The sequence below is a fragment of the Zonotrichia albicollis genome, chromosome 18 (assembly GCF_047830755.1).
Source record: "Zonotrichia albicollis isolate bZonAlb1 chromosome 18, bZonAlb1.hap1, whole genome shotgun sequence".
NCBI classification, from domain to species: domain Eukaryota; kingdom Metazoa; phylum Chordata; class Aves; order Passeriformes; family Passerellidae; genus Zonotrichia; species Zonotrichia albicollis.
The window spans coordinates 14,033,984-14,061,780 of record NC_133836.1 but is presented as its reverse complement, the minus strand read 5'-3'; the positions used below and the strand labels follow the sequence as shown (position 1 = coordinate 14,061,780).

General features: G+C 54.6%; 2 protein-coding genes across 9 annotated transcripts in view; one reads left to right on the top strand and one right to left on the bottom strand.

Moving 5' to 3' along the window:
- AIFM3 (AIF family member 3) overlaps positions 1-18,006 on the top strand; it is a 72,298-nt gene extending 54,292 nt beyond the window's left edge. For 2 of the 6 annotated variants that reach the window (XM_074554184.1, XM_074554185.1), the window contains exons 12-20: positions 978-1,093; positions 1,424-1,495; positions 1,826-1,889; positions 2,822-2,898; positions 3,739-3,856; positions 4,718-4,816; positions 5,381-5,456; positions 9,092-9,196; positions 10,380-10,870. In XM_074554184.1, coding sequence (XP_074410285.1) covers positions 978-1,093; positions 1,424-1,495; positions 1,826-1,889; positions 2,822-2,898; positions 3,739-3,856; positions 4,718-4,816; positions 5,381-5,456; positions 9,092-9,196; positions 10,380-10,470 — 818 coding nt within the window. In that variant the 3' untranslated portion in view covers positions 10,471-10,870. Of the gene's footprint in view, positions 1-977; positions 1,121-1,423; positions 1,496-1,825; positions 1,890-2,821; positions 2,899-3,738; positions 3,857-4,717; positions 4,817-5,380; positions 5,457-9,091; positions 9,197-10,379; positions 10,871-10,903 lie in introns of those variants that run through there. The other 4 variants (XM_074554186.1, XM_074554188.1, XM_074554187.1 and 1 more) reach the window with 4 other exon arrangements.
- Positions 87-27,353, bottom strand: P2RX6 (purinergic receptor P2X 6). Of its 3 annotated transcripts, XM_005493788.4 has the most exons (12): positions 27,094-27,353; positions 26,845-26,989; positions 26,576-26,647; positions 24,504-24,579; positions 23,973-24,066; positions 23,613-23,693; positions 22,743-22,884; positions 22,458-22,567; positions 21,141-21,234; positions 19,486-19,551; positions 18,718-18,795; positions 17,873-18,011 (listed from the first exon to the last, which is right to left on the bottom strand). In XM_005493788.4, the coding sequence occupies exons 1-12, from the start codon at positions 27,216-27,218 to the stop codon at positions 17,973-17,975; spliced, it is 1,122 nt and encodes a 373-aa protein (XP_005493845.2). In that variant the 5' UTR covers positions 27,219-27,353; the 3' UTR covers positions 17,873-17,972. The 3 variants fall into 3 exon arrangements, with proteins under 3 accessions (XP_026653106.1, XP_005493845.2, XP_026653108.2); XM_026797307.2 differs by lacking the exon at positions 17,873-18,011 and having other exon boundaries at positions 18,351-18,795; XM_026797305.2 differs by lacking the exons at positions 17,873-18,011; positions 18,718-18,795; positions 19,486-19,551 and adding an exon at positions 87-9,849.
- Between the last annotated feature and the right edge of the window lie 444 nt (positions 27,354-27,797).

Sequence of the window (27,797 nt, the reverse complement as noted above, 5' to 3'; positions counted from 1 at the left end):
CTCATGAAATTGGATCTGGGGTAGTCCAACCCAGGTGTGTGTAAGGACATTTCCGTACCGGAGAAATTGATTTTTCAAAGAGACTGAGCTGGCATGGGCATAGATGTTGCTGTCCCAGTCTGGAAAGTACATGGCAAGACAAGTACTGGTGCTCATGTGGGTCCAAATCTGGTATGTCTGGAGTTGGCTTCAGTCAGGAGAGGCTTGTTGGTGGATAGGAGTCTATGGGATTTTTCTCTTTTATGTTTCAGTAGTGTGGTAGATTTTTAAAATGCACAGGAAAAATCTTGTTTCTGTGATGATTCTTCTTTTTACTTGACATGGTTCCAACAAAATTATTGTGGGTCCTTTCAAAATAAGAGTGGGTCCTGCAAGCCTTAAACATAAATGGTTATTAGTCAGGAAATTTATTATAAGATATTAATGATTTGTTTTTCTTCCTTCATAAAAGATAAACTTGTTTTCATGGTTGGATCAATATGATCTACAGAAAAGCATGCAGTATGGGGGGCCAATTGCAAACTGCAGGTCATCAAAAAGATTCATTTCCAAAAAACCCCCACAGACAGAAGATGTCTTAGTGGAGGTTCCCATGCAATTCCCAGCACCAATATTCTACTATTCTGATGGGAGAAAACAGCAACTCCCAAGAGCAGTTTTCAGACCATAGCTGAGGTTGTCCCAGCCATAGGAGGAAGATTTCCCTTGGCTGAGGTCCCTTGTTCCATGTTTTGCCCAGGGCACTTTGGAATTTCCTGGCTAGTTCCTCCATTTGGTCTTTAAAACCTGTGCCCAAGAACACCTGAATTGGTGTGAGCCCTGGTGTGATCAGGCCTGGTGGCTCCCCAGTTCTCCCAGGAGTGCAGCTCCAGCCTCCCCATTTGGAGCGGATGAGGCTGCTCCCCGTCTGCAGCCAGGGACACGGGGCAGTGCTGGCTGGGCTAACGTGGCTCTTTGGACCTGCTTCTCTTCCCCAGGGATGGAGGTGGCCGCCTACCTTGCAGAGAGGGCCCACTCAGTGTCCCTGGTGGAGCTGGAGCATGTCCCCTTCAAGAAGTTCTTTGGGGAGAGGGTTGGCCGTGCTGTCATGAAGGTGACCTTGCTTTCCCATCTGGCGGGGGTTGGTAACAGAGCAGATTTTGCTTGTTTCACTTATTGCACTAATTAATTTACTTCACAATTATTGACCAAGCTGTGATGGCAGCAATCAGTGAGAATGGGCTGTGTTTTCCCTGTCATGGTCCATGTGCTATGGAACACCTCTAGAGCCATGTTGGGAATGGGGGGATGCTGACCTCCTTAGCAGTGCAGGTTGAGACAAGCCTGCAGGGTGGGCAAGGCGGTGTAGGGGAAAGCAGGACATCAGGACCAGGGTGGTTCAGGGCCCTGATGTCCCCTGCTCTGTCCCTTGTACCCCGTGCAGATGTTTGAGAACAACAGGGTGAAGTTCTACATGCAGACAGAGGTGTCAGAGCTGAGGGAGCAGGAGGGGAAGGTAAGTGGTGGGCAGGGGCTCCCTGGGGGCACTGCTGTGGCATCCCCCAGAGCTGCCATTCCCTTCCCTCGTGGGGTTCTGCTCTCCCCTCTTTCCTGTCCCCTGACATTCATGTTCCTGGATTTGGCCCCCAGGAGCAAATGTATGCCAGAGTGGTGTGTGGGGTGACTTCATTGATCCCACTCAGTTCCTGCTGCTTTTCTAAGGAATTGTGGTCAATTTGCATTTCACAAACGAGGCGAGCTGCCAGCTTGGCTTCCTGCTGCTACAGAGGGGTTTTGTCCCTAAAATAGCTCTGATGTGCCCCCCTGCCCCTTGTGTCTCCTGCAGCTGAAGGAGGTTGTGCTGAAGAGTGGCAAGGTGCTGCGTGCTGACGTCTGTGTCGTGGGTGTTGGTAAGGGCTGTGTGGGGCAAGGCACGGAGGGAGGGCAGGGAAGAATTGCAGGGGATGTGGCAGCAGAAGGTCACTGGGGCTGGGTGGCCGGGAGGTCTGGCAGTGGTCTGCTAGCCTTGCTGGACTACCACACATGAATCTGCATATCTAAAAAAGGCATTTCTAGAGCCCCCACAACAAAATGCAACTGAAAATATATTTCAGAAGTAATATATGTTTCTTCTAGAAAAAAAAACCAAAACATTTAAAGCAGTTTCATCCTCTCAAACTGTTTTTTATTAAATCTTCCCCAAACTGATTTTTTAATATGTGTTTTTTTAATTGCTGCTGACAGCAATCAAAAATGTATCCTATACTATAAAATAAAAGAAAATATCCCAAAGAATATGATATATTTCTCCTTTACACTTCGTGGTGGTGGTGGGGAAATTCCCTTTCCTTCCCTCTTCAAAATGCTGTGGACTGGAAGAATCACAGAATTAATTTAATTCTGGTTTTGTTGTTTTTACTGACTACTCTGATTTGTGAAGAGGTTGGAGATAAAAAAAAAACTAAAAAAGGAGAAGGAAGGTGAAGGAAATGCACAGACTGGGGGGCGGCTGTAGAGCCCTGGCTGGAAGCTCAAAGGTTCCCTTTTAAATACAATTTTTTTCAAACTATCTATAAAAGTGAATGAAATTGAAAATTATCTCTGAGCACTAGAAAAGGGCGGTGGACAGGCTACAGTGATGGCTTGGGCAGGACAGGGATCCTGAGGGGCCAGAGGCTGATCCTGAGGGGCCAGAGGCAGTGGGGGCTCTGTAGGGTGCCTGGCCCTGCTCCACACTCCCAGAGCAGCTGCTGCCTGTCCCTGGGGCCAGGAGAGGCCTCAGGATCAGCCCCAGGGCTGTGGAGCACTGGACACTGCAGCAGCAGCCTTTGGCTCCCCCCAGGTGCAGTCCCAGCGACAGGCTTCCTCAAGCAGAGTGGCATCAACATCGACTCGAAGGGCTTCATCGTGGTCAACAAGGTGAGCCCAGGGGCAGCCCCTGTGGGAGGGAGAGCAGGAGGAGCTGGGTCAGCTCTTTTGATCTTGAGCTTCCCTGGGGCTCCAAACTGCTGCCACAGGGGCTTTTCATGGCTTTTTATCTGCCAAGATTGGCAGAATTGGAATTATTTAATTCTTTGGGTTGGCCTGTGCAGGGCCAGGAATTGAACTCAATGACCCTTGTGGTTGCCTTCATCTCAGGATATTCTGTGAGAAGGTGAAATTCTGGAAGCGTCACCAGGAGTGCCTGGGAACCCCCTGTGCAAGGGGCTGTGCAAACCCCAGACCTTGATGCTCTGGCTTGGGTCTGGCTCTGAGCTGTCCTGGAGTGGTATGGATATTTAGAGGGGAAAAAATTGAGATAGATCCATCTTTTCAAGGATCCTAAAGGAACTCATCCTTTCTCCCCACCACCAGGGACTGTGATGGAGGAGCAATGTTTGAGCTGGTCGGTGTTGGTGCCTTGGGCCAAGGAGCATGTCGGGAGCCTGGGGCTCAGTGCCGTGCAGTGTTCATCCCTGCAATTAGCTGTGCTCTATCAGCCAAAACCAACGAGCCCCAGACTTCTGAGAGAGATTCCAGGACACCAGTCCATGTGTCTTTTTATTGCATAACCCACTGGCTGAGGGATACTGTCAGTCCCTGCATGTGCATTCTTATTTGAAAGTGAGGAAGGCTGAGTGAAATCTCCCATGGGGGTCCCACAACCAAGCAGAGGTTTTCCCTGTGTTCTGAGGGACTGTGGCAGCTCTGGGCCACTCCAGCTGTGGAGTTTCTGTAGGGTGCCAACCCCACTAATGCCACCTCTGTTCTCCCCTGCAGATGATGCAGACCAACATCCCAGGGGTCTTTGCTGCTGGAGATGCTGTCACATTTCCATTGGCCTTGAGGAATAACAAGAAGGTGAATGTCCCTCACTGGCAGATGGCCCACATGCATGGTAGGTACTTTGCAGAAAAAAGCCTTTTCCAGATTCTCAGGAAATTTCCAAACCCTCCAGGGCAAGAATGAGACAACAGCCAGCAGAGAGACTGGGTGGTTGTATTGAACATTTTGAAGCATGTGTATCTTATGCCTTCATGTGTCAGCATTCTTGCCAAGCTTTGCCTAACAATGCCTCATCGCCAGCACAGAGGAGCCCAGGGACAGGCTTTCTTTCCCATATTCCCTTTGCTCCCTGGCACTGCTGCAGGAGCCTGCTCTATTCCTTGCCCCAGGACACCTGGGAGCTCACACCCTAATGCCAGGCTGGGCTCAGGTTCCCACTGGGCTTCCCACACTGCCAGGCTGGCCTGGGAGTGTTCAGCAGAGCTCCAGCCCTTCTCGTCAGCCTGGAACCCCTGGTGTGATGGGCTGCCCTCATGGCCATAGTCTCACAGAGAGGTTTTGGAACCACAGTTCCAAAGTCAGCCTTTGGACACCTCTCCCATGTCCAGATATGCTTCTGCAGCAAGGGCCGTACCCCAGCGGTCTCCCTGCCCTCCAAGGGTTTGTCCGTCCCATCCCCATCTGGGTAGGAGCTCAGCACACTCTCAACCCTGTCACTATTGCACAAGCTGGGGGGAAAGAGTCTCATGGGTCCATGGCTCATGGCAGTGGAGGTGATAAGGAGGAGATGCACCATGGGACGGAGTCTGAGCCCATCCGTGTGTGCTTCCTGCTTTGTCTTGGTTGCTGTGTGGGTTTTCTCAGCAGCAGTTTTTTGTCTCTCTGTGACTGCTGGTGTTGATGCTGTGGCCTGAGTGCAGAGCCTGGAGCTTGCCCTGGGGTAGCAGTTCCCCCATCCCGTGCTCTCTTGCAGGCCGCATCGCCGCGCTGAACATGCTGGCCCATGGCACGGAGATCAGCACTGTCCCGTACCTGTGGACAGCCATGTTCGGCAAGAGCATCCGATACGCGGGTAAGGGGCTCCCTGGGGCTGCTGAGGGTTTGTGCTGCTGGAGGTGCCCTGGCATAGAGAATCCAGGGTCACCTCCTTCACTGTGAACCCTCCCCACCGACTTCTGCCACAGGGCTGCTTCCCTGCCTGGCCTCTGTAGAGGTTCAGAGTCTCCTCTGAAACCCATCTGCCATGAAGTGCACTTCTCTAAACAGCATGGAGGATTCACTTACATTAGATATTGAGAAGTAATTCTTCCCTGTGAGGGTGATGAAGCCCTGGCACACATTGCCCAGAGAAGCTGTGGCTGCCCCATCTGTGGAAGTATTTAAGGCCAGGTTGGACAGAGCTTGGAGCAACCTGGGACAGTGGAAGGTGTCCCTGCCCCATGTAGAGGGTGGGAACAAGGTGTTTTTCAAGGCCTCTTCCAACCCAAAACTCTCCTGTGGTTTTTGGTACCTGCATCTCCTGGTGCTGGTCTCTTGGTCACTGCAGGACATTCTCCATGTAGTGCTGGAATGAAACACCCTGTCTTAGAGCTGGATCTGGAGGAATTGCTGCTGATTTCACTGCTTTGCCTTCCAGGTCATGGGGAAGGATTCGATGATGTTGTCATTCAGGGAGATCTGGATGAACTGAAGTTTGTGGCATTTTATACCAAGTAAGTGTTTTTCTTGTCCGTATTCCTACACAGGCATTCATCAGATTGCTAGGCTGGAAAATAGTTCTGCCAGAGCTTCTGTCAGTCAGTTTTGTTCACCTCTGCACAATGAGTGTGGAACACTTATACAAGACCCTGGAGAAATGACGTTCTGATTGTACAACAAGTTAAACTGGTCTTTGGGCCTGGTGTCTCTGCCCTTTGCTCTCATAATCTCTGTGAGCAGATGACAGCTTCTACTGGCAATCCCTATCAAGTATTTCCTTCCCATCTAATCACCATGTTAATGATTTGAGACCAGTGCTGGACAGAGTGCTCAAGCATCACTGTTTCTACTTCTGGTTTGACAAATTGAGCTCAAAAAACTCTTCTGTCTATCACAAGCTGTGAAGGTTTGAAGGAACTTGGGAGCTTTGTTATATTTGTAGTGAAATCCAGCTCCCCCCCAGGTTGGGACCCTCCCTGGGAGTGCATTCTTGAGATGTGTTGGCAGCTGGGATGTGTTGCCTCAGCTGTTCTGGAGCCATGCTGGCTGTTTAGACTGGAAAGTCACTGCACCATGAATTTATCCCAAAAATATTTGCTGCTGTTTATTCTTCTGTTTCCTTTGTCCATCCCAGTCTGAAACCAGTGGCCACAGAACATCCTCTTGCTGGAGCCAGAGGGGTTTCTCTAAGTGCTTTCTGATATTAAGGATAGGGAGAGGGAAACCAGGGAAGCAAAGAGCTGCCCAGCTCAGCTGTCAAACACTTGGCAACAGCATCCAGGCAGGAATCAGGAGGGAGCTCAGGACAGGAGCCAGCTCTGGCTCTGCAGACATCATCTCCCTGTCCCTCTGTCCCATCTCCAAGGTACCCCATGCCTTGTCCCTCCCTGAGGGTGGCCCACTTGCCCATGTGGCTCAGAACGGAGCCTGGTGGTTGGATGTGTGCATTGGGCTTGAAGAGGTGTGGGGCTCACTGCATCACCCTGAGGATCCCCAGTGCTCACTCTCCTCTCCCTGGTACCTGCACACCTTGGGTAAACACCTGCTGCAGGGATGGGGCTCCAGCTGGCACTCAGGGACCTTTGCATACTGGATGCAGCTCAGAGTGTGCTGGAACCTTGGTCAAAATTGCCTAAAGGGGTGGGTTCGTGCCAAGGCACCACCTGTGCTGGGGAGAGCTGCTGTGGGGATGTTCCCCTCCTGCAGCCTTTCCACATGAGAGCCTTTTACCTCTTTATGCCAACCCTAATTTGAAAGGAAACATCAGGTTGCTTTAATGAATCATCTGAGGAGGCTGTTCAGAGGGAATGCCCTGGACAAGGTACATAATCCCTGCTCTGTGTGCCATGGTGGCTGCAAGGGACAGGGGCTGCCAGGGGACCTGGGCTTGGTGGGCAGACTGGAGGTCCCTGCTGAGGCTGTGTTGTTCTGCCACCCAGGAGGGTCTCCCGGAGCTGGCGTGTGGGTACCAGGACGGCATTCCATGCTGAGAGCCAGAGGTACTGGGAAGCACTGGCTGGTGGGGGTCAGCCAGTGTGCCCCCCCCAGCTTGGCTCTTTGTCTGTGAGAGGCCGCTGGAGCATTTCTTTCTCTTTTCTTTTTTGGTGGTGGTTCTTCTAGTTGGTGCTAATGCTCTTGGACAGAGGACAGTCCCAAGCTGACCATTTCCTCCTGCTTCCTTCTGCTGTGCCCACCCCGTGTTTGAACTCTTCTCCCCCTGGTCCTCCTCGGTTGTTGCAGGAACCACTGGTGGTTCCCACTCCTCAGCCTGTCCTCAGCATTGGCTTTCACAATAAGTCTGCTTCTGCCCCAGAGTTTGAAGAGGAAAGCATTTTTCTCAGAGCTGTGTAGAGGCCAATAAAACGCTCTGTGCTGGGAGGTGTAGGGGACAGCACTCTGCAGATGTCCCCATGGCACACTGCCTTGACAACAGACTGATGTCCTCCTGCCCCTAAGATCTTGGAGACCCGAGAATTGCTGGAATTGCTGTGGTTGTCTTCTTCATGGTTCCCCACCTCTGTTACGTTCAACGCTGCAGAAGAAGGGAAGACCAGGTAGATACATTCACTGTGCTTCCCTCTTCCCTATGTCTTCACAAAGATTTCTGATTGCTCCAAATCCCAGGTTCAGGATGGGAATTCTTGTTACCTTTGAAAACCTTTTGAAAAACAGGGATTCTTCCTGGCTTCCCCCATCTGTCTGACAAAGAGTTCAAAAGCTGCTTGATGCAGGGTGCTCCAGCTCACCATGAACTATTTTGCAAAAGGAGCAGCTACCCTGTGTCCTGCTGACAGAAATGTCTGGGCTGCATCCACCTTCCTGGCTGGCCCCTTTGGGGTTTGAGGGCGAGCCAGTGGGCAGCTGGTGGTAATACATCTTCTGGTTCCATTGCACACCTTGGTTATTCATTGCTTGGAACAGCACACCTCTCCCTGGTTTTGATGGTCTCTCCAACCACTTGGTGTTTCCCAGCTTGGAACTGGCTCTGCTTGGGAAACTGCTCTCCTTTATTTGCTATGAGCTTATTTAGGAATGGGAGTTTTTTGAAACAGTCTGTGATGGAGCTGCCCCATGGTTTTGTAGACAGATGTGAGAGATAGCATTAACTTTTGTGGCTGCACAGGGCTGAAGTGTCCTCTGAAACATGGCTTTTGCTCTCCTTGTCCTTGGAATTAGGGATATCCCTCCCCACCCCAGCTGTTCTTTGCTCTGTTGATCCCAGAGCTCTTTGGCAGTTGATTTAAGAGCAAATCTTGGTTTAGTGGGTGCTTCTATTTTTCAGTTTATTCAACAATATCACCAGAGTTTAAGATCTTACCCACACATCTTCCCTGATCTCACATTGTGCATTCAGTTATCTCTTCATGGTCAGGCTTTGAAGGTTTACACTTGGATTGACCTCGGCAAACTCCAGACCAGAACCACCCTTCTTATTAGCCTGTGACCTTTAGCCAAAGCTCCTCCAGCAGTTTTACATCCTCTTCCTTCTCCTTCATTTGTTTGCCTCTCAGCCTTTGAGGCTGCATTGGGATCCTGCTAGGGGAACAGTCAGCCAGCCTGGACATCCCATATACACGGGGACGTCCTTGCTGGGGCTGTGGGACCCAGGGCTTGGACACCCCAGCTGTGCCAGTGCCCGTGGAGCAGCTCAGAGCGGGGCACTCTGCCTGTTCACAGGTAGGGATCAGGAAGGGGATGTGGAGCATCCCAACTGACTGTTCCACAGGGAAATCCTGACCACCTGCCTCTCCACTCCCTCAGCACAGGGCAGCAGTGCAGGGATCACAGCTGGGCATCCTTCATGTTGTCCAGGTTTTTATCCACCATCAGATGTACCTTTGGTGGTGATTTCCCACAGATGCCGGGATGGCAGAACTGTGTCCATCACCCAGGCACCCTAGTAATGCTCATGACATAACCATTAGCATTGGTAGGACCAGTGGGGCCTGCTGTGCCACTCTATACCTTCTCCTGATCCTTGTTCCAGCCACCTTTTCCCAGTCCCTGTGGTGCTCATACCTTGGGATCAGGCCTGGCTCTGGAGCGGGTGCTCCTCTTTGCCTCCCTCTTCTCTCCATCGTGGTGGGTTTTGGGTGGTGGGACTGTGCCCATCCAGGCTGCCCTAACTGCTCTGCTCTGCCCACCCCAGGAGTGACGAGGTGGTGGCTGTGGCCAGCATGAACTACGACCCAATCGTGTCCAAGGTGGCCGAGGTCCTGGCTGCGGGCAGGACCATCCGGAAGCGTGATGTGGAGTAAGTAGACAGGCAGTGGGAAGTGGCAGTGCCAGGGCAGAGGCTAAGCACGGCCATGGGGTGCTGGGCAGAGCTGAGCCTTTCACACTGATCTGTCTCCACACCCCTCTTGCATCTCCCTTCCTGTTCTGCTTCCTCCACCCCCCTGTGCTACCTCTTAGCTGCCTCCAGGTCTGGCATCCCCCACACATGGGGTTTGTCTTAAACACCAGGACCCAAATCCTTGCACAGACATGATGGGATGGGAATACTCTCTGACTTTGGGCATTAGCACATCATCAAGGAAGCAATGCTGGATGTTGGGGCGCACCTGGGCACCCAGTTGGTCAAGGAGACCAGCAGAGAGGGACTGAGTGTGTGGCCTGTGCATAGCCCCCTATGCACAACCCAGCCCAAAGAGCTAGTGCTGCCAGTATGCTGGCCTGTGGTGTCTCAGCCTCCAATTCCTTGGAGCGGACCTCATAGGCAAAGGACATTTTTCTCCCTTCACTGTGTTTTTTAGACCATGCAGAGGAAAGAGCATAGCTTTGTGCTGAGGGTGGGTGCTGGAAGGCAAATTCCAGGGAGGTGATAACAGCTGGGAAGAGGCCTTTAGAGTGGGAATCAGAGCTGCTGAGGAAATGTGGGTCCCTGTTCCAGGGGTGTTTCCATATCTGGAATAAAAACAGATATTTTCAAAAGCTCAGGGAGAGGAGCACTCCCAACCCCCAGGAAGCTTTGTGTCTCAGACTCCCTGGGCATCCCTGGGATGGGGAGCATGTCATGGGCCCCCTCAGCTGAGACAGGGTTCATAAAATGACAGAATAGTTTGGGTTGGAAGAACCTTAAAGCACATCCAATTCCACCCCCTGCACCCTTCCCTCCCACTATCCCAGATTGCTCCAAGCCCCACCAACCTGGCCTTGGACACTTCCAAAGATGGGGCAGCCAGAGATTCTCTGGGGAGTCTGTGCCATGGTCTCACCACCCTCACAGGGAAGAATTTCTTGTGCCATCACCCCGGCACATCGGGAAATGGTTGCTGGTGTCCCACTTTGTGGCTGGGAGGGAGGTGGTATCTTGTGGCTATCCTGGGGGTGGGGAGGAGCTGCTGGGACTGTGGTGGGGCTCGGGGGCTCGAGGAAGCCAGATTAAACCTGAATGTCTTTTCTCTCTTTGTCTCCTGCTGCTTTCACAACTTTAGGCTGTTTGTTCGTCACGGCAAGTACGTTTGGTTTGGGGTCCTGAGTGTGCTGGATGTGAGGGGCTGGCAGGAGGGACAGCTGCCCCCATGACTGGGCCATATCCCTAATTCCCATGTGGAGACACTGGTTAAGGGGCGGGTGTCCTCATTTTGCATCCCCCTCACATGTGGGGCAATGCTGGGTGATAGGGCTGGGGCTGCAAAGACCCACACGTGGCACAGATCCTGTTGGCTGGCACCTTGCTTGGCTGCAGTTTGGCAGCTTTCCATGGATTTGCAGCTGAAGGGCAGCTTTTAAGTATAAATAAATAAAATGTTTGAACTCAGTTTTACACAGATTTGAGGACCTGCAGGTGACTTTTTGGACAGTTTAGTGACAGATGTGAGGGCAGAGGAGGCAGCTGATTGCTGGGATGGACACCAAGTACTGCTGGGATGGACACCAAGCACCAAGGCACACCAAGAGCATTTTCCTGCGCACGTTGAGAAACCCCTCACAGCACTGTTGTTTTTCTCTCTTTTAGAACTGGAGACATGTCGTGGCTAACAGGGAAGGGCACCTAAAGCCATGGATGGCTGAACTCTCCTGATGCTGCACTCGCCGTGGAGAGATGGGACAGCAGCTCCATGGCCTGGTGGGAACCCCATGGCTCAGCCATTTCCCTTTGAGACCTTGATGAACCTGCCTTCAGATCTTCCAGGAGGATCTCACACAGCTCCTCTGCCCCTGTGCCTGCTGGGCTGGGGATGGGGCTCTGCTGTTGCAATTGCTGTGGAATGCTGGAAAAGCAGCCCACAGAGAGCGTGAGGCTTGGCACTCGCAGTGGGCATGGGCGCCATACGGCTCTGGATGCTGCCATAGGGCTGAGGGTCCCCAGGCGGGTGTGCCCCATGCATGTCCCTCACTCCCATAAGCAGCATGAGTGCCTTTGGTTGCTCCTGTGCTTTCATGCATGATGCTCCTTTCCAAATTCTCTTTGCTCCCAGCAGAGCTCCAGCGCGCATCCCTGCGGAGCATGACATCCGCTCCTTGCCTGCATGGCTGCTGCTTTTGCCACAGCTCTCCCTGTGCCCACCCACCCCGGGGGCGTCTGGGTGGGCCAGGAGATTACACTGGGTGATCTCTGTGCAGCTGGTGCTTGTGTTGTCCAGGCTGGTCCTGTGCAGCCCCACCACTAGAGGTGGGTGTCTGTCCATGCTAAGGGCTCTGGAGCTCATCAGTCCCCATCCCAGAATCTCCTGTCCTGGAGCAGCCAAGGGGTTGGGATTCGTTCCCTGTCTCCTGGGGCTTGGTTCGGGCTGGGGCACTGGCAGCTCTTGGGCCCATTACCGGAGTGCATTGCAGGGGTACCTGAGAGCTGTGATGGCTCAGCTGCAGCCCTGGGCTGGGTGGCCACCCTTCCAGCCAGCCTTGAGATATCTCTCCTTAATGCTATCATGGGATCAGTGCTGTTGCTGAGGTGTTATTTGAGGAAAAGTAGCTGGGGGAGCATTTCTGGCTGTCCATTCTCTGGCACTTGTCCAGTGTAGTGACAATCCTGCATAGCCCACCATGCTCGTACTCTGCTGTCCTGTTTCTGGCCCCATGCTGAAGAAGAGCCATGTCTCCAGCTCAGGAGTGGACCTGGCCAGTCCAGAGTCCATCAGCCCAGCAGAGTGGGGTTTGAGAGTCCCCCTAGGAGAGACTCCAGTGCTTTGTTCTGGGGGCAGCTCCTTCCCCAGCAGTGTTTTACCCTGCGTCCCAAACAAGAGGATTTATATTTTTAATTTGATTCACCCCCTGTGAATTAAAGCAATACTATTCTTGGGGTCTGGATCATTTCTGATTCTTTCCAAGACCTTGGGTCACCTCTGCATGTTGGCCAGGTTCAACAATCTCTTCTCGGGAGACTTCCCACCTGTGTCCAGCTCACCTGTATTTCCAGTATTTCAGATCTTGGCTGGGTAGAAATGCCCCAGTATCTATCACATCTCTGGTTGGTCTCTCCTGGTTTCACTGCAGAGCTTTTCCCAGATGGAATGACCAGGAAGGGTGGTAGCAGGATGTGCACACTCCAGCACACATCCTGTGACGAACAGGGACCACTGTGTGTCTGCTGGATCCACAAAGCGATGGGAACTTGCAAGTCTCGTCTCAGGCTCCGAAAGACAAATGTCAGTATTCCTGTCCACAGGTCCTCCTCCAAGGGCAGGGGTGGCTGGAGCTGCTCAGATCTTGGTGCCCCAGGCAGGGCTGTTCCAGAGTGGCCTAGGGTGGGGGCACTGCCCAGATGGAGGCAGCTGCCCAGGTGCTGCCTCAGCTCTGCCCCACTACCCACAAAGATCTGGCTCTGTATCCTGTGTCCTGCTGGTGGGATAGTTGGACTCAGCTTTGGTAGCTCCCCAGAGGACCCAGCGTGAGTGCCAGGAGACTCTGGGGCACCACAGGGTGGCATTCCCTTCAGCTGTGTGTTTTCCCCAAGTTCTCTGTCATATTCTCCATGCTGGGTGAGACTGGCAGCTCCCCCAGCACGACTTTGCTACGCTGGGGACACAGTGGCAGAGCACTTCAGGAAGATGCTTTTTCAGGCAGCATGGATGTTTTTCAGGAAGATGCTTTTTGACCTCCTTTGCCTCTGATGGGGCTTCATCCAGTATTGGGCATGAGCTGCATAAAATGGGCATCACCGCCATGTTCACAGGGCTGAAGACCCTTCAGGGGCTGAGGAAGGACCTTCTGTTCCAGCCCACAGCTGCAGTGGGGGTAACAAGTCCCATTCCCTGCTTTTTACGGAGAAGTTGTTTCAGCCAGGGCTGGTAATATCACCCGAGACTCAAGAAATGCCAGTCACCACTGCAGCTTTCCTTGGGACGTGTGTCAGGTCATGGGCAGGGCTGGCTCAGATGGGGATTGCTCCTCTGCACGGGTGTGGGGTGGTGTTGAACCTGGGACTCCTTATCCAGTGCCTTGGCAAATGCTTCCTGGTGGTGAGTCTGTCCTGGAGCTGGGCAAGCCTGGGTTGTGTTCTCTGCCACCTTTCCAGGCCTGTCTTGCAATCTCTAATGCCAGGACAGAAAGTTTCCATCTCTTCTTAATAAACTGCCTGTTCCCATGAGGAATGAGAGCCCAGCTGGGGCACATGCCCCGTGTCATTACCTCCACCAGACTGCCCAGGTATAATCTCGGTTGCTCACCTTGCCTGCCCATGCAGACCCGATGCCCCAGATGCTGAGCTCTCCACCAGCTTCTGCTCCTCAGATTCTGGGGCTGTGCCTGTCACCCTGCCCATGTCTCACTTGTGTGCTGGCAGGACTTGGGGGACAGCTAGGGCTTTGCCTCTGCCCCATGCAGGTGAGACCCCATCTGGAGAACTGCATCCAGCTCTAGGGTCCCAGCACAGGAAGGACCTGGAGCTGCTGGAACAACTTCAGAGGAGGCCACAGAGATCCTCTGAAGGCTGGAGCACAGCCAGGAGAGCTGGGGGATGCTCACCTGGAGAGGAGAGGGCTCCAGGGAGAGCTCAGAGCCCCTTGCAGGGCCTGAAGGGGCTCCAGGAGAGCTGGAGAGGGACTGGGGACAAGGGATGGAGGGACAGGACAAGAGCAGGTTGGAATGTTGGGAAGAAGATGGGATATAGTGAAGAAATTCTTCCTTGTGAGGGTGGGCAGACCCTGGCACAGGGTGCCCAGAGCAGCTGGGGCTGCCCCTGGATCCCTGGCAGTGCCCAAGGCCAGGCTAGACACTGGGGCTGGGAGCAGCCTGGGACAGTGGGAGGTGTCCCTGCCATGGCAGGGGTGGGATGAGATGGGCTTTGAGGTCTCTTCCAAGCCAAACCATTCTGTGATCCTACAACTTCAGCTAGTCAGATGCTGGTTTAACCATGCTTTCAGCCCCAGATGGTTTGGTTTCGGCAGCATATGGCAGTGAGCTCTGCAATTTCACTTTAGCATTATCCAGGAAAAGAATCCTCTCTTTTTTTGGTTTCTTGTGTTCCTTGACAATTCCTGGCCCTTTAAGGACCTCATTTATAGCACTTGCTCCCACTATTTGAGGCAGCTTCTCTGATACACCTTATGGGGTGAGTTGGAGGCTGAATATCATGAGGTGAGACCAGATCTGTTGGGTAGAACTAACTGACACTTACAGAGTGTGTCCAGAGAAGGCAACAGTGCTGGGGCAACAGTCTGGAGCCCCAGGAGAGGCTGAGGGAGCAGGGAAGGGGCTCGGCCTGGAGCAAAGGAGGCTCAGGGGGCCCCTGTGGCTCTGCACAGCCCCTGACAGGAGGGGACAGCTGGGGGGGTCGGGCTGTGCTCTGGGGAACAGGGACAGGAGCAGAGGGAACGGCCTCAGGCTGGGCCAGGGCAGGCTCAAGTTGGATATTGGGGAATATTTTTTCATGAAAAGGTTTGTCCAGTCTTATACAGGCTTCCCAGGGCAGCAGTGGAGTCCTCATCCCTGGAAGTGTTCAAAAAATGTGTAGATGTAGCACCTGGGGACATGGTTTAGTGGTGACCCTGGCAGTGCTGGGATAATAATTTGAGCTGATGATCTTAAAGGGGTTTTCCCACCTTTATAATTTTGTGATTTTAAACTTAAAGTTCCTGAAGAACATTTTCCTCTCATTCACCTCTGGCTCAGCCACTCCGTAATACGTCATCCCACACTGCCCTCCAGCACCCCTGAGCCTGGATGGGGCTTGAGGAACTCACAGTGATTGGTAAATGCTCCATGAACCTGGAGGCCTTGAGGAAGCATTTCAGGTGAATAGTACCATCCTCTCATGAGGCACCCTCATCTGTCAGGGGTCTTTGAGCAATATTTGTGTTGATAGAGTCTGACTGGGAGAGGGTGCAGTTGCTGCAAGTCACAGTGACAGGTACAAGCTGCTGTCACCCCCTGGAGATGCTGTTGAGGGGAGATGCTCTGTGACTTGTGATTTCCAGGCAACTCCACCTTGTGATTCCTGCATGGACTTGGTGTTCCAAGGTGGGAATTCTTTCCCAGGTCTCCCTTCCAGATCAGCAGCCCTGTCCCCAGGGAGCCAATGGCAGCGTGGCTCTGCGCATTAGCCTGGCCCGTCACCTCACTGATTCCCTCCTGGCTAATCCGGGCTGAGCCGGGCTGGGCTGAGCAGGGCTCGGCTGCTGCCCATGGCTGTGCCCACCCCACTGCCCCCCAGCCTGCGCCGGGGCCTGGTGGCCTTCAGTGGCTCCCTCTTCATCAACAACAAGACGTGGGACAGCGGCACTGCCCCCAGCTCCCAGCCAGGTATGGGCATGGGGCTCTGTGGAGGGGGGCTTGGGAACAGGGGCTGTCTGTCCATCCCCATGGCCCTGCTCTGCACATCAACAAAGCCCCTGAGTGCCTCTGAGGCAGCAGCACCCAAAGGGTCCCTGAACCCACCCATGGGGGAGGGGAGCAAAAATAAGAACATTTGCTGCAATCAGCTGCTTGTGGGACCCAGGGTCTGTCGCTCCCCTCAAGCTGTGAGGGGGGTCCCTCTGGGCAGGGGGACCCTGGGGCTGGTGAGCAGCCTGCCCATCCCTGCCTGTCCTGCCTAGCTCACAAGGTGCTGTCCAGCCTGCCCCTCCAGGTGATGCTCTACTTCAACGTTTACTACTTCCCAGTCTGGTGCCTGGCTGAGGGGATTATGCTGCACCTGAAGGTACCATCCCATGGGGCACGCAGGGATGGGGGGAGCTGCTCCTGCCATGTCTCCCTAGGCATGGGTGGGGGACAAAGGGGGCAGCAGACAGAGGAGACTCTTCAGAATTAATGGATCCCCAAAATGCCCTGACCCCCAGGAGAAAAGATTGCTCATCTCTGCTAGAGATAGAAATCATGAACTTTCCAGGCAGGAATGGTCAAAATGGGGGGGAAGATTAGGCGGAGCTGGGCACTAGCATGGTGAGAGCTGGCAGAGCATGGAGAGCTGGGTATGGGGAGGAGGGCACAGGGAGCTGGGCGTGCACAGGGAAAGGGAAGCTGAGCATGGACAGCTGGACTTGGACAAGGCTGTGCCCCCATAACAGTACCACCTGCTGCCGTGGCACTATCAGTTCCTGCTGGTCACAGCCTTCCTCATCCTCTCGCTGGCTGAGGGCTCTCGCCTCTACCTGGGCTACCTGGGGAACCTCCAGGAGAAGGTAAGCACTGGATATCCCTTCGCTTAGGAGCCATGTGCCCGTCACTGTCCTTTCTCTGGAGGTCTACCTGGAGCTGTGCTAGAAGAGAATCGTGGGTAAAGGCATGACCTGGAGAGAGGGATGAAGGGGACCCATTTGCCCTCCTGCTGTGTCCCTCCACGGGGGGGTTTGACAGCATGTGACCACAGCTCAATGGAGCAGGGACATCCCTGGTGCCCGTGTTCCAAGGGCAGCAGAGGCTAAGGCAGGAGCCTCCAGGGGCAGAGAGGGTCCCCCCAGGCCACCACTGCCTCCTTGCCCTATCTCAGCAGGTTCTGATCCTGCAGGTGCCTGAGCTGGCTGCGTTCCTGCTCCTCTCCTTCCTGATCCAGCTGCCCCTCCTGCTCTTCCTGCTGTCAGACAGGCAGGTCATCCACCTACCGCTGGAGGTGCCCCTGCACAGCTTGTTCCTGGCCTTCCTCCTCCTCGAGATCGTGGCTGCCTTCCTGGTGCTGAGGACTATGACCAAGCAGCTGGCAGCACAGTTCTACCTGCGGCAGTTCCAGGAGGGTGGCAGGGGCCGGCTGGAGCCTGGGGGCACAGGGGGACAGGCAGCCGGGATGGGCTGATGCTGCATGACCCCTCCACCCCACACAGCTGGTCCTGGCAAGGAGCATTAAACAGTGCTCAAACCCACAGATGCTGCTTGTGAGCTTTGTGGAGGCCCCAGAGCAGCACCCAGGCACAGCCCAGCTGATCCCTGCCTTGCACCAACTAATGCAGCCTGGGAAAAGTGGAGGGAGGGGTCAGCACCTCTGAAATGTTCTGGCTCACCCCAGGGCTGTGCCTGTCCTTGCTGAGCATCAGCCCTGACAGGAGGCAGCAATCAGGGTGCAGGAGCCACTGCACACCCTTAGGAAGTACCAGCCCAGGGCTGGAACTTAAAACGTGCCTCCTAAACCCTCCCTGAGCTTCCCAGGGAGCTTCTGAGGATCCCGGTGGCCTACACGAAGCTGTCCCAGCTGGAAGGGTGCCACGAGGTGCAGGAGCACACTCCACAACTTTACAGTCCCTCCAGGGCTAGAGACAGAGCAAAACTTCTTCCCACTTCAAGAACAGCTTTATTCCATTGCATCCCTGTTTTTCAAGGGAAATCAAGGCCCATGATCACTGGAACATGGAGAAATGCAAAATGCTTTAAGCAGCTGCTCCCCAGTCCCCTCTGGGGGAGCTCTGTGGGCAGCTCTGCTCCAGCACCGGCTGTCAGTGCTGGGAGCTGCCCCGGCATGGCTTGGTGCCCCAGGAGCCAACAACTGCTGCTGCTGCTGCTGCCAGTGCTTCTGCAGGGAAGGCAGACCCCAACCCCAGCAGTGCCCACCTGGGCCAGCAGGGCCCTCCTCCACCAGGGCTGCAGCCGTGTCCCCATTGTATCCCCCTGCAGGTGGCTCTGCAGGGAAGGGCGTTTGTGGTGGAGCGTTCCCAATGTCCCTAAGCTGTGGCCTTAGGCTTACCTTTAGGGGGTCTTGCCTGCAAAATGAACAGGGACATCAGTATACAACAGGCATGGAGGCAGCCCAGATGGCCCTTGGCTACTCTGCTTGGTTCCATGCAACCAGATTCACTGCCCACCCCACTCTGGATTCGAGATCAGGCATTAGGAAAGTTTCCCCCCTCATTGGATGGAGCAGCTTTGGGACAGTTCACCAGGAGATGGGGGATCTCAGCCCTCAGAGGCTCCAAAGACTTGGCCAGACAAAGCTGGAAATGACCTGAGGCAGGGTTGCCAGCTCTTCTGGTCTGTAGGAGCCTCCCTGTGACTCCCTGATTCACCAGGGCAGTGAATTCCCACAATGTAATCATGCTTAGCACATGAACCTGTCAATGAACCACAGATCAGGATGTGCCCTGAGGAGCTGGCACCTCTCTGCATGGAGTCCCCTAGGATCCCCTTTGGAAGAGGGTGAAAAGCACAGAGCTGGGTCAGTTTTCCAGGTAAGGTCTCCATGGTGACAGTAGCTGAGGTCATGGTGCAACTTTCCCTGACTCCCAGCACCAGCTGGATCCCTCTCCCAGTTCAGACTAGCAACCAAGTCCAAAAGTTGAAAACTAAGAGCTGCTCCACCAGGTTTTCCCCTGATCTTGGGAACTGGGTTTTAACCAAATGGCAGAAAACTATTAAATCCAAAATTAGTCACTTCAAAACCTCCTCTCTCCCATGTGGCCCTCTCCTTACCTCTTCAAACTTCTCCTTCCAATAAAGGTCAGCCTTTGCATCAAGGTAGAGCAGAACCAGGTCACAGACCATTGTAGCCTGGAGACAGACAAACATTGAAGATGGGAACCTTCCCACAGCAATGCCTGGCCTTCCATCCTGGCTCCCCCTGAGCTCTGCTGTGAGCATTTGCTAGGGCAGCGAGCCAGGCCTGCCTCCAGCCAGCTCCACTGGCTCCTCTCTGACCCAGCCGGCTCCCAGGAGCTGCACAGGAGGCCAGACAGGATCCCCAGGCTGCAATGGATGGGCAGGGAGGGCTGTTCCAGCACCTTCACAGTCACATATGGACTGGGATGAGCATGTCAGGGGGGAAAGGGGCACAGGTGGGGGACCTCCCTGTTATCTGCTGGAAGGGAAGAGCCACAGAAGGGCTCCACAAGCTTCTGCCCCACCATAGTGACAGGACACTGCATCCCTTCAGTCAGAGGAGAAGCAGAGAGGAGCTGCTCTCTCCTGCCAGCAGCATCCCAGTGATGCTCTGTCCCAGGATCCACACATAAACCTGACCACCATGAGACGTGATTCTGCCAGCACTCAGCATCCCAATGCAGTGGTGTCATTACTGATGGTCACAGGGAAACCTGAGCTGACACCCTGCCAGACCATCTCCCCTCTGTGCTGGCTACCACTAAGGAAGCCTTGTGCCAGGCAGGCAGGCAGGGAAACAACTAAGAAGTGGCAATTCCCAAGGCATAGACCAAAGGAGAAGAGTGTATCTGGAGTACTCACAGCACCAAAGAAGGCAATGCTGGTGCCACAGCTCACAGCAGTAGGAATAATGCTGAACTTCCCAGCCTGGTGAGAAACAGTGCAGGGGTAAGAGAAAGTATGAAGAGTGGTCAGAGGGTGAGAAGCTTGCGGGGCAGCATGCTCAAAGTCAGGAGGTGCTGGAAGGATCCAGGGATATTTCCCCATGCTGATTTGTAGGAAATGCTGTTGTACTGACTCCAACCCCCTTTGGTAGTTAAAGAAGGGACTGAGGTGCCTGATGACCTGGAAGCAGCAGAGGTTACTGTGACCCACCTGCTCCTGCAGGCACAACATGAACTTTCCTTTGCTGCAGCTGCCACCTATGGAACCACATCCCAGCAAACACAACCCTGATGTGATGTATCCCTCCCTTCACAAAGCAGTCTAGTGATTTCTCCTCTGGCTGTTCTCTCCTGCTCCACAGCTCCTGGACCTGCTCTCTCAGCCTAGAAGTGGTACACCCTGTCCTGCACTGTGTGCTTCACCTTCTTCAGGTACAAAGGGCACTGCTGAACATGAAAGACCAGCTGTGGACATCTCTCAGTGTGGGCAGTGCTCTCAGCACAGCTCCCTCTTTGGAAAGCTAAGCACCGAGTTTGTGAGTGATGCTGCACAGAGTAGCATCAACAATCTTGGAAACATGGAATAATTTGGGTTGGAAGAGACCTTAAAGCTCATCTCATTCCACCCCCTGCCATGGGCAGGGACACCTTCCACTACCCCAGGGTACTCCAAGCCCCATCCTACCTGGCCTTGGACATTTCCAGGGATCCAGGGGCAGCCACAGCTTCTGCGGGCAACCTGTGCCAGGGCATCATCACCCTCACAGGGAAGGATTTCTTCCCAATATCCCAACTATCCCTGAGAAGCCATTCCCTATGCCCTGTCCCTCCATTCCTTGTCCCCAGTCCCTCTCCAGCTCTCCTGGAGCCCCTTCAGGCCCTGCAAGGGGCTCTGAGCTCTCCCTGGAGCCTTCTCCTCTCCAGGTGAGCACCCCCAGCTCTCCCAGCCTGGCTCCAGAGCAGAGGGGCTCCAGCCCTGGAGCAGCTCCATGGCCTCCTCTGGGCTCACTCCAGCAGTTCCAAATCCTTTTGTTGGGGACACCAGAGCAGGTGCAGCACTGCACTTGAGCAGGGCAGAGAAGCAGAATCCCCCTTTACCTCCTGCCCACAGTGCTGAGGAGGAGTGCAGGGCACAGGGAGTTTCCAGGCTCTCAGTGCACATGGCTGGGGCATATCCAGCCTCAATCACACTACACCTTTTCCCCCCGAGGGTACTTTTAATCAAGAAGGGAATAATTGTCCAGGTTCAGCAGAGTTCACGTTGATCTTTGTCAGGGTGTTCCCACCAAAAGACTGTCAGAGGGACACCCTGAATCCCAGTTCACCTTGCCTACTGAGCACTCCATGGCCCCCATGTCAGACCCTCAGAGAGGGAACTCCCCCTCCTCAGGGTATAACCAAAAGGTTTTTCTTCAAACAGGAGAGACTGTTTTCTCCTGCTCTGCTTAGAGAACTCTGGGAAGAAGTGAAGAGTTCACCCAGGTGGGGAGAAGTGAGGGCAGCAGAAACCACGGGGGCAGGGTGGGAGCCGTGGTGTGAGGAGTCAGCCCTGGGGCGGAGAGCTCCCGGTACCTGGCCGTGCACAGAGAGGTCAAAGCGGATCCCGTAGAGCTTCAGCAGGTTCCGGTAGAGCTGCCGCTGCGAGCCCCAGTAGTAGGAGGCTGTTCTGTGGGAGACATTGGGATGGCTCAGAAAGGCACGGAGGGAAGGGGGTGCCAATGCCAAAGGACTGCTGGACCTCTGGGTTCCTGCGTGTCCTACAGGCTGGGGACTGGGCATACACGTGCAGTGATGACTCACTGGCACCAACAGCGGGGCATCAGCATCCCCTCAGCATCCAGTTTGGGTCACTGGGAGCATGCAGCTCTCAGTGTGCCCAGCCCAGGTGGGGACAGTCACAGGTCCCTGCCCTCAGACGGGAAATGCCCTGCTCCTCTGCAAACACAAAAGAGCTACAAGCCTGGGAATTGCCACAGCAACCCTGCACTGACAGGCCCTGCCCTGAGCTGCCATTTCCCAATGCCTTAAAGGTCTCTAAGATCTTTAAGTCCAAACAAGTAACCCAGCACTAACTCACGTCCCCAAGTGCCACATCTACAGAGGTTTTAAATCCCTCCAGGGACAGGGACTCTACCACTGCCCTGGGTAGCTGCACCAGGGCTGGATAAACTTTTCAGTGAAAAGATTTTTTTTCTAACATGCAATCTAAACACTCCCATAGTGCAACTTCAGGCTGTTCCCTCCAATAAGGCTCCTTGTTGGGCCTGGGAGCACAGCCCGACCCCCCCGGCTGTCCCCTCCTGTCAGGAGCTGTGCAGAGCCACAAGGGCCCCCCTGAGCCTCCTTTGCTCCAGGCTGAGCCCCTGCCCAGCTCCCTCAGCCTCTCCTGGGGCTCCAGCCCCTTCCCAGCTCCATTCCCTCCCCTGGACACGCTCCAGCCCCTCCAGGTCTCTCTTGTCAGGAGGGGTCCAGATATGCCAGGACTGCAGATGCCCCAGCAGTGCCAGCACAGATCAGGTGCCCTTCACCTTCCTGCCCACCTGGGCACACCTGGGTTCACATTCATCTTCAGGTCCTTTCCTGCCTGCACCTTTCCAGCCACTCTGCCCCAGCCTAGAACATTCCATAGCATAATCTGGCACTTGATCTTGTTGAACCTCACACCACTGGCCTCAGCACATGGATCCAGCCTGTCCAGTTCCCTCTGCAGGGCTTCCTGCCTTCCAGTAGATCCACACTCCCACCCAGCTCAGTGTCATCTGTGAACTGACCGAGGCACACTGCCTGTCCCTGCTGCTCCTTTCAGAGCATCCATCAGAACTGAAATCTCAAACAACTGCCATGTGCTGATCCCACAGGCCTATGTGGCCACTGTCTCAGCATCCTCACCTGAAATTGTACCTCATGTCCTGCAGGCTGAAGGAATACTGTGGTTGGCACTGGGTAGCAGGGTGGTCCAGGTCGCAGTTCCACTCAATAAGAACTCTGATGCTTCCCCCCTGCAAAACACATTTTATTCCAGGAGAAGCACGGAATCAGATTAGATGAGTCATTAACTGTTCAGACATTCCCAGATCACATATTCCCTTAGCATTTCAGGTCAGTCCTCTGCTTCTTGCTTGCATCCTTGGGGAATTTTGAATTGCCTTCCACAGTTGTATAAAAAACAAGTACCAGCAGCATGAGGTCTGCAAAGTTCTGTCCAGCTGCCTCCACCATGTCACGGACACGGAACACAGGGCAGGAGGGGTTGAAGACTGGATCATATGTGCAGCTCTTGAAATAGCTGGGGTCACTGGTTTGTAAAGTGTTGCACCTGAGACAGGAGAGAGGGGAGGCAGGGGTCTGGGAGGTCATGGAGCCCAGCTGTGGGACTGCAGAGGGGACCCTCCCATTGCATTGGGCCTGCCAGTGCTCCTGCATCAGGATGGGGAGACAGTCAATGCCTCGCCTAAAGCCTCAGATGGAAGAGGGTGGAGACAAACCAGCCCAGAGGAATCTCACATGGAGTTATCCTCTATAGCATGTGCCATGGCCTTCCCTTCCACCTCTTTGTGCTCCTTTGTTTCTTCCCAGCACCCAGCTCTGGTCTCTGCTACGGGTAACAGCAGGGACAGTTCATGCCATATCTCCTGCCACGGTAAGGCAGCACAGCCAGCGTGCCTGGAACTGTGGGGCCAGTGCAGCCCTTTACGTGCCTTCTGTGAAACCACTTTGCAAGGACTAAAAGACAAAACTATTAGTTTCACTTCCAAATGAGAGCTTGGGAATGGCTGGCCTTGTCCAGCTCTCTGCAGTGCTCTACATGTGCAGATGGACACCCGTCCCTCTCTCTGAGGTGTCCCCATCCCACTGCTCTTAGAGCTGCACACCCAGGACAGCTGAAGTGACCTCAACACCTGTCCTGCCCTGACTGCCCCAGCACCACCTGCCCTGGGTGCCACTGGTTCCACGAGTGCTTCAGCTCCTCAGCCCCATCGCAGGCTCAGTGCCAAGGATGGACCAGGCTGCATGCTCAGCCCAGCTGGGAAGTACTGTACTTACTTGGAGAAGTTAAATTTGGTGAAGTGGACAGTATTTTTTATAAAAAGAGTGAAATTCTCTGCCTCAGCCAGAAGAGGTTTCCTAGAAAACAACCACCAACAAAGTCAAGTCTTGCACAGTGGCCAAGGCCCTATTTCCCAAGCTCTGCAGTCTCTCCTGCAACCCCAAGATTTTGGCTACAATGGACAGGTGCAAAAAATGCTCTTGGGTGACGCCCTCTGAGTTTAACTGACCAGAAAGTCAATGTCAGAGGTCTCCCAGAGCCTGGTTGTCCCTTGGGCACATGTGGTCAGACTCCTGGTAACACAGAGGGAGAGACCCAAAGCTCCCAATATCTGCTGTCTCCTCATGTGTGATTACCTGGGCAGGGTGCTATTCTCCACAGGACACCAGCCATAGATCTCACAGGTGGAATGGGTGGCATTGAACATCAAACATTTCCCAGTTTTTATCCCTAGAAACAAGACAATATAAGACAGGCTGAGAGAGTTGGGGTTGATCACCAGGAGAAGACTTTGGAGAGATATCAGAGCCCCCTCCAGTGCCTAAAGGACCTCCAAGAGAGCTGGAAGGGGACTTGGGGCAAGAGCCTGGAGAGACAGGACACAGGGAAGGGTGTCCCAGTGGCAGAGGCAGGTTCAGATGGGATACTGGGGAGAAATTGTTCTCTGTGAGGGTGGGCACGCCCTGGCACAGGGTGCCCAGAGCAGCTGTGGCTGCCCCTGGATCCCTGGCAGTGCCCAAGGCCAGGCTGGACACTGGGGCTGGGAGCAGCCTGGGATAGTGGGAGGTGTCCCTGCCCATGGCAGGGGGTGGAACAGGATGAGCTTTAAGTTCTTTTTTAACCCAAACCATTCTAGGATTTTCTTTCTTTAGCAAATCAAACAGTACCATTGCCATGAACCACAGGGTTTCCCATGGGACAATCTGCATCTTCTTTGCACATCCCGTCGAGGACAGAGGGACTCTGGGAGAGACAGAGAGAGGTGCTGTCACTGTGCTGTGCAGCTGCCTGAGGCCATGCTGTCACTCCCCTGCATTGTTGCACTGCTGCTCCTGCTGCTTCCCAGACAGACATAAACATCCAGCAGCCTCTGGCCAGTCAGAAGAGAGGCATGTCCAAAGGGCAATCTTTCCTCTCCAGAGTACTTGTGTCCTGCTGCTTGGTGGCAGAGGAAGCCTCAGGAGCTACCTCAGACCTTCCAGATGGAGCTGGGAACCAGCACAGAGGGATTCAGGAGGGCCCTAATGACTGAGCCCTTAAGCACCTTGTAAAGTACCATGATGAATTCCCTGGGGAAGAGCTTAGTAGACCCTAAACCTAGCATGACACAAGTTTTTCAAGAGACCTTCACCCTTACTCTGGACCTACCTGATTGTCAGGAGCAGTAAAAGCTCTAATTCAAACACAGAAAGATGATCGTAGATGGGGAAACACCATCAACACCTCCCCCATCTAGCCCAGGCCATAACAGGAGTCACCAGCTCATCAAAAACCTACTCCCCAAGCTTTGAGGGCACAGAGGCCCAAATGCAGGAGGGAAACCCTCAGTTATGTGCTCGGCAGTGGGGTCTGTTCAGGCCTTCCCTGGGCTGCCCCAGCACAGCCATTCGTTCAGTTGTAAAACCCACCAACATGATCTTAGAGGAGCAGTATCTTTGGGCTGGGTAGGGTCTGCTAGGGATCTGGAATCATTATGGGATGCAGGAGAACATCTGGGGATTGCACCAGGTGTTTAGGGAATGGGAGGAAGAGAAGGCATGGGAAGGAGGGAACTTGGTAGTCTGAAAAGGAACATAAAGAGATAAAAGGATGCAAAGACTTAAGTGCATGTACAGCTGCTGAAACAGCTCGGCTCATGTTCAATGCTGCCTCTGGCCACAGACAAATTCATATGCCAGCACCAAATACTCTGGTCATCAAGAATATTAAGGCAAGTCAAACTCCCTGCAAAGCCAAAAGCTGCCACTGCTAAATATTCAAAGCTTTCCAAATATGAATGTCATCTACAGTCCCAGTGCCAGGAACTGAGGAGCTCTTGGAGACTAGCATGGGGTGTAGGCTGGTACAGGCACCCACACACACCCCAGCTCTGGAACAGAATGAGATCCTCAGCTCTGCATGTCCTCGGCTTGCACACTGCAAACCCAGCACCTGGAGGTGCCTGTGGCTGCCTGGGAGAACCCTGAAATGCCCTACAGCAGTTGTCTTCCTCCCTGTTGGGACCTTAGGATTTCTCAGCATTTTAAAGATGGATCATTGGTGCCATTTTCCCCAACCCAAACCCAGTGTTTCTCCTCTTCTGCAGCATTTGGCCACAGCAGTAGCTGAAAGGACCCTTAGGACAATTGGTGCTTGACTCGGGTACAAAGTGCCAGCAGCGGTTCAGCTTAAAGGACATTTGCTCCCATCTGCTCAGCAGAGGAGCTGGCCTGACTCCAGCCTTAAAGGGAAGAATTCTTCCAGAGAACATTAACAATTAATTGTGGCATAGCTGGAAAACCATCTAGACCTCGTGCTCTGTTCCCCCTAAAAATAGGACACTAAGATGGACACTAGTACTGCAGCAGGGAGCTATCAAGGAAACATGACACAGGTATCCATGGATTGTGTGTCAAGGCATCCTCTTGTTCAAGGGCAGCAGAAAGCCTGGAATGGTCATACAGTGCCACCACACAAAGAGTTCAGAGCTGGAAAGGCCCCATGTCCCCTGTCCTGGCCAACAGAAACACTTCTGATAGAGCATATGCATACACATCTTGGCTAATGAAGGTATGACAGAGCAAGTTCAGATGTGCTGGGGAGCGCTATGACTGAGTGAGTATGAGGGGTATTGGGTTTTGTGGGAATATAAATCCATTTTCCCTTTTATCTGGTCTTCCACTGGGTTCTGCTGAGCAGCAGAACCACCGGCTCCATCTCACCCTCATGAGGCCGGGCTGGGGCAGGTCCATTCACTCACCTCAGGGCAGGTGCCTTGGGCTTGCTGGACTGTGGCGATGAAATGGGTCACCAGGAAAAGCACATTTTCTCCCTGGGAAGCAAGAAGGTGCTGTCAAAGGGAGGCTGACACCAGGGTGGGTCCAAGGGGACGCCCTGCGACACCACGGGCAGAACAGGCACTAATGGACTTGCCAGGACTTGGGAGACCTGTGGTACCCGCGGCATCTCCTTGTCGAGATGACTGACCGTATGTGTGACCTCCCTGTCCCCCCCGGGGCCCGGCCGTACCTGCGGGGGCCAGGTGAGATCCGCAGCGTCCCAGAGCCGCCGGCCCGCGGCCTCGGCGACGGCCGCCCCCTTCACCTTGGTGACCACGGCGACACGCGGGGCTGTATCGCGCTCCTGGTACCCCTTCCGCAGCAGCAGCACCCACCTGCGGATGTGCGGGGGGCTCTGAGGGACCCCCGGCCTGCCCGAGGGCCGGGAGGATGTCCCTGTCCCAGCGGGGAGCGGCCAGCCCGAGGGCACGGGCCCTACCCCAGCAGATAGCCGAGCGCGCTCAGCTGCAGCAGCCGGTGCAACAGCCCCACCCGCCGGTTCCGCGTCACAGAGAACTTGGCAGTCTTGTAGTCGAGCAGGGACCCGCAGGGTGGGCCCGGCATGGTGGCACCGGGGGAAAAGGCGGGCACGGTGAGGATAGCGGCACTGAGGGCAGAGGGGAGCACGGTGAGGATAGCGGCACTGAGGGCAGAGGGAAGCACGGTGAGGATAGCGGCACTGAGGGCAGAGGGGGCACGGTGAGGATAGCGGCACTGAGGGAAGAAGCGGGCACGGGGAGGATAGCGAAACTGAGGGCAGAGGGGAGCACGGTGAGGATAGCGGCACCAGGACGGAAAAGCGGCCCCGGCGCCAGCGGCCGCAGTCACTGCAGGCCCGCCCCGCCCCTCCCGCAGCCCCGCCCCTCCCGCAGCCCCGCCCCTCCCGCAGCCCCGCCCCGCCCCTCCCGCAGCCCCGCCCCTCCCCGTTGCCATGGCGGCGGGGACGGGGAGAGCTCTCGGGCCGGGCCTGCAGCCCTCACACCGGGACGGGGCCGGGGCACGGCGGCCGTGACAAAGACACACCGGCCGTGACAGGGACACACCGGCCGCGGGGCCTGCCAGACAGCCGGGCGAGCCTCCGCCGCTTCCAGCCGCGGGCTCTCCCGAAAACGAGCATCCCAGAATGGGTTGGGCTGGAAGAGG

What these genes read in the sequence shown, in the direction of transcription:
- P2RX6 (XM_026797305.2), bottom strand. Translation starts at nt 27,218, where the DNA reads ATGCCGGGCCCACCCTGCGGGTCCCTGCTCGACTACAAGACTGCCAAG. An exon ending in GAGAATAGCACCCTGCCCAG is followed by an intron (nt 23,694 to 23,972) that starts GTAATCACACAT and finishes GTTGTTTTCTAG; the next exon opens with GAAACCTCTTCTGGCTGAGG. An exon ending in GACATGAGGTACAATTTCAG is followed by an intron (nt 21,235 to 22,457) that starts GTGAGGATGCTG and finishes TGTCTCCCACAG; the next exon opens with AACAGCCTCCTACTACTGGG.